Source organism: Echinops telfairi, unplaced genomic scaffold (assembly GCF_000313985.2).
Source record: "Echinops telfairi isolate 266 unplaced genomic scaffold, ASM31398v2 ScPeMD7_7467;HRSCAF=8505_1, whole genome shotgun sequence".
NCBI classification, from domain to species: Eukaryota; Metazoa; Chordata; class Mammalia; order Afrosoricida; family Tenrecidae; genus Echinops; species Echinops telfairi.
In genome coordinates this window covers 16,058,375-16,063,169 of record NW_022111368.1, presented here as the reverse complement: position 1 = coordinate 16,063,169, position 4,795 = coordinate 16,058,375, and the positions used below count along the sequence as shown (strand labels likewise).

At 36.6% G+C, this 4,795-nt stretch overlaps 1 protein-coding gene across 1 annotated transcript in view; it reads left to right on the top strand.

Moving 5' to 3' along the window:
- Positions 1 to 588: 588 nt before the first annotated feature.
- The window catches only part of SLC5A7 (solute carrier family 5 member 7), a 30,445-nt gene continuing 26,238 nt past the window's right edge, over positions 589 to 4,795 (top strand). Inside the window, exon 1 of the mRNA XM_004704324.2 lies at positions 589 to 774. Coding sequence (XP_004704381.1) covers positions 597 to 774 — 178 coding nt within the window. The 5' untranslated portion in view covers positions 589 to 596. The remainder of the gene's footprint in view (positions 775 to 4,795) is intronic.

Below are 4,795 nucleotides of genomic sequence, written 5' to 3'. Positions count from 1 at the left end.
AATGTTCTAAAGTTATCTCTTGTTGTAAATCCCTCATATGGTTGCATGCTAGATTATTTGGGGAGGATTTCCGGAGGCTGTTTGAAAGGATAGGTAGGTGACTGCCTCAGTGAATGGATGTTCTTTATGGTGCACTTTAGACAAGACGAACTATTTCTAGGTGGAACACTAGCTTAGTTTCAATAAGCAAATGCTCTACCATAGTCTGAGATTTCTTTGTAGAGTTACTGAGTTAAGATTGTTTAACTCAAGATTAATGTTCAATTAAAATTATTTCGTAAACCCTAAATGATTAAGCTTATATTTACAAATATTCATGAAGTCAAATTTTCAGAATTGGTATGTTTCTTGCAAACTAAACCACATCGAATTGCGAACTAGAATTAGAATAATGTAGTAGACACTTGTTGGTAACTATTACTTTAACATGTGATCTCAGCTTGCTCCTTTTTAAAGTGGCACGGTGTCTCTTAAGAGCCGGCTGGTTTATTCCTGACTGCCTATGTGTGTGTGGCTGTTGGCTGACTTAAAACATAATACTATATTTTCTTTAGAAGTCTTAATGAAGTAGCCTGCTGCAAAAGAATCCAGCAACAATGGCTTTCCATGTGGAGGGGCTGATAGCTATCATTGTATTCTACCTTCTAATATTGCTGGTTGGAATATGGGCTGCATGGAGAACCAAAAACAGCGGCAATGCAGAAGAACGCAGTGAAGCCATAATAGTTGGTGGCCGAGATATTGGTTTGCTCGTGGGTGGATTTACTATGACAGGTAAGTTCCAGTGCCTTCTGCTTCATGCTGCCAACCCACCCTTTGGCTTCTCAGAGTGCAGGGCATGTGGTTTCAGAGTGGTAAAGCAAATGCTGCCCTTTGTTCTTTGGGGGCTCTTACTCGTTAATGCAACAAAGTCAGTATTCATCATGCTCATTAACACAGGCATGAAGTTATGACTTTCAGTTATCTCAAATTTCAGTTATCAATAAGTACTCATTAATGATTGTTTTAAACCTACCGAGGCTTATTTGAGATTAAAACAATTCCAAATTAATTGATGTCCTGTTTTGAGAACTAATGATCCCATCTGATAAGGCAATTCTCTTATCTGATGAATCTATAACCCTGAAGGGAGGGAAAAAAGACTTCCAGGCACCCGATTATAAAAGGGGAAAACTAGGGTGTGTCCTTGCATGATTCTCACAGCTACCATCTGTGGCTTCCCCTCACCCAGACACTCTTTGCTTTAGGAGGGGCTGGTGGTCTTTCCTCCCTTTGCTCTGAAGGTGGGTCTCTTTCACCTAGTATCTCTGTTACTAAGCAAGTCGATGAAAATTGATGATATGTTTTTACGTGCCTTGGCTTAGACCATCTGAAACCCGGGGGTCTAGTAAAATGCATAGGTATAAATAGTGATTTGGTGAAATGCTTCTGTCCTATATTCTTGTCTGGTCATTGAAAACAGTATGGGGAGATATGACCATTTTAAATAAAATCTTTAATCTTTTTTCTTACACATGTAATGACATATTTTATTACAGAGTCTTACTAGGTTATAAATATTAACATGAACAAATAGTTAACAAGAATTCTGAGCAACCTTTGGGAAAATAGCCCATAAGAGACTATTTTCAAATGATAATTCATTTCAGTCTTGAAGTGCTTCTGAAAGAATGATTCCCCCAGTATGTCTATTACTAAACAAGTCTGTGAAGATTGAACGTATGTTTTTACATGCCTTGACTTAGTTCATCTGAAGCCTATGGTTCTAGCAAGATGTACAAGTATAGATAGTCTCTCTCATTTGTTCACAATATGTTTGCTTGTTCATTCACGTTATGTTTATTTACCTCTTTTCCAACTATACGGTTCTATGTGATCTTTAGAACTGCATTATTGAATGAACTTTGGGATTAAGTAGGATCCCAGGTTACTTGGTTAACTAGGACTAGAGTTAGGCTCAAACCAGGTCTCTTAACACCTCTGTGATATACCACATGCAGCCTTCTGACTTCAAAATTTTAGTGCTTTATAAAGGTTCATTGTCTGTAAAGAATCTTTGCCCTACCTTCTGTATTACCCACCCATGTACAGTCTACACACTCTGTGTCTTCAATTCTCATTTTCCATTGTTGAACAAGCATTCCTTCTTGTCCTTAAAAATCCGTATGCAATACAGACTTTAAAGCAGAATTAAAGCATTGTATATCCTCCCCCCATATTTGCTCCTTCATAAGAAGAATCAGAAAAATAGACCAAAAATGAAAATAAAAAATAAAATAAAATCTACAAAAGTTCTTGATTTGACTCAAAAAATTGTTGAAATACATGACCTCCCAAATATGAAAGCATTTTGTTCCATGTAAATTACTATAAAATCCTGTTACTCTAGCTTAATGGTATATTTTAAATAACCTTAAAGGTAATATTCCAGAATTTGTTTTGTCATTTAGAGTGTTCTTAAGCAAAAATATATCAAAGAATACAGAAAATATTTATTAAGATACTTTTTTAAGCTATCATGATCAATCTCAGTTTTCAAACTTTTATCTAAACCTCTCAGAATATAAAAAGAAATGTAGTCAATATCATCATTATTTAAAAATCTGAATTAAATGATCTAAACCTCATCAAATCAATTGACTTACATCCATCTGATTAAGGATACAGGTCAAAAATGTGGACTCCTCACCAAAGTATTTTGTTTAAATGATGTCTTGTTCTCAGTCAGAAACAACACAAGACATATATGCGAGGAACAAGTTCTGGCATAGAAAGAAGTGGATTGAGAGAAACTGAGGTGCTTTGTTTAGCTTTATATTATAATAGTTACAATCATTAAGGCACCAGTTTTCTTTCTGGACAAGAGACAGGAGACCGACACAATGAAAAATGATCACTAATAAGCTTTGTGCTTGTATGACCATCAGACCATTTATTTTGTGCAATGAAACACGGCTGGTACATTAGCAGTTTGAGTTGCCTGGTCAGGAAGATAAAGTCTCAGTACTGTGCCTAAAAGAATTTGTTCCTTCAGGACCTAGTTTCACATTCACTCAAAAGCCACATTTCAGAGAAACAAACGTATACATGTTTTTAAAGCTCAGAATATGTATGGGAATTCAGCAGAACTTAAATTGAGAAAATGAGGTAAAAACACCTGTCATTTATCAACTACCTATATAAAAACTACTTTGAAGATGAGACATTTTGGTAAATATCTACTGTCCATTCTTAATTTTGTAATATGGTTTTCATTTAAATGTTCTTCAATTACCTTGCAATAAGATTTTTTCATAGTGATCTTTAAAAAACATTATTAATTCCAATAATACTTGATTGCATGATGGAAGCGGAAACATTCTTAAATAAAAATTTTTATGTATTCATTTCACTGGTTTGCAACCTAATTATAAGATATTAGAAAATTCTTTAGAATCAAATTGATTTAGTCTCATATTAGATATTCAATCTTATTAGTCAACACCCCACATAATTTCACATAGATACACAAAGAAAATTTTAACATTATTTTGACAATGGTATTAAAGCATATACACTGCAAATGCTTACACTTAATTTTTCAGCAAAAAACAAATATTTTGTTTTCTACTCATAGAAACTGATGAGTTTGTATCTATCTCTTGGTCCAATTTTGTTTGGCCCAAACTTATTTTCTTTAGTTTTTTTGTTTCTTGAGCTTCCTTTTTGCTACTGTTGTTTGTTGTTGTTGTTGTTAGGTGTCATTGAGTCAGCTCCAACCCATAGCAACCCTGCGCACAACTGAGTCGCACACTGCCTGGTCCAGACCCATCCTCCTCACGCTTGCTCTTTTGCTTGAGCCCCTTGTTGCAGCCACCACACCATTACATGTCATTGAGGGCCTGCCTCTGTTGCGCTGCCTCTCCACTTTACCAAGTACGATGTCCTTCTCCCGGGACAGGTCTCTCTTGAAAAAATATCAAAAATATGTAAGGCAATGTCTTGACATCCTGGCCTCTAAGGAGCCCTCTGGCTATATTTCTTCTAACCTAACCTTACTTTTATGCTACAGAAAGTTTACTTTCAAACATGTCATGAATTTTTTTTATTATGATCTATGCATTCCTAGATATCCTATCAAAAGATCCACATTAAAATGAAGAATTGTATGTGAGTACAAGCCTTTTAAATGATTATGAACACAAGTCTAGGCCCTCATATTTATGTTTATCAGTTCAGAAGGGAAAGGAAAAACTTCCTTTCCGAGAATTGAAGGTATGAAGCACATCTTCGTGGCAATGCAGAGTAGGTATTCCAGATTCTCACATATCCTCAATGTTCAAGAGCAACAACAACGAAAAAAGCCATCCAATCAATTCTGACTCATAGAGACCCTGTACAACATTTCCAAAGACTGTAAATCTGTATGGGAATAGACAGTCTCCTCCTCCCCCCATGAGTGTCTGGTAGATTAGAACTATAGATCTTGCAGTTAGCCATCCAACACTTACCTGAAAGTGCCTCTGTGGTTCCTTCAAGAAGAGATGCTTCATAATCGGTTCCCTCTCTCCAACCCACTCTCCCTCTACCCTCCCAGTATCTCCACTCACACCACTGGTCCTGTAGGGATCATCCACCTGGGTTCCCTGTATTTCCAGTTCCTATCTGTACCAGTGCACATCCTCTGGTCTAGCCAGACTTGCTAGGTAGAATTCAGATCATGATAGTGGGAGCGGGGAGTAAACATTTAGGAACTAGAGGAAAGTTACATCCTTCGTCGTTGCTACATCGCACCCTAACTGGCTCGCCTCCTCCC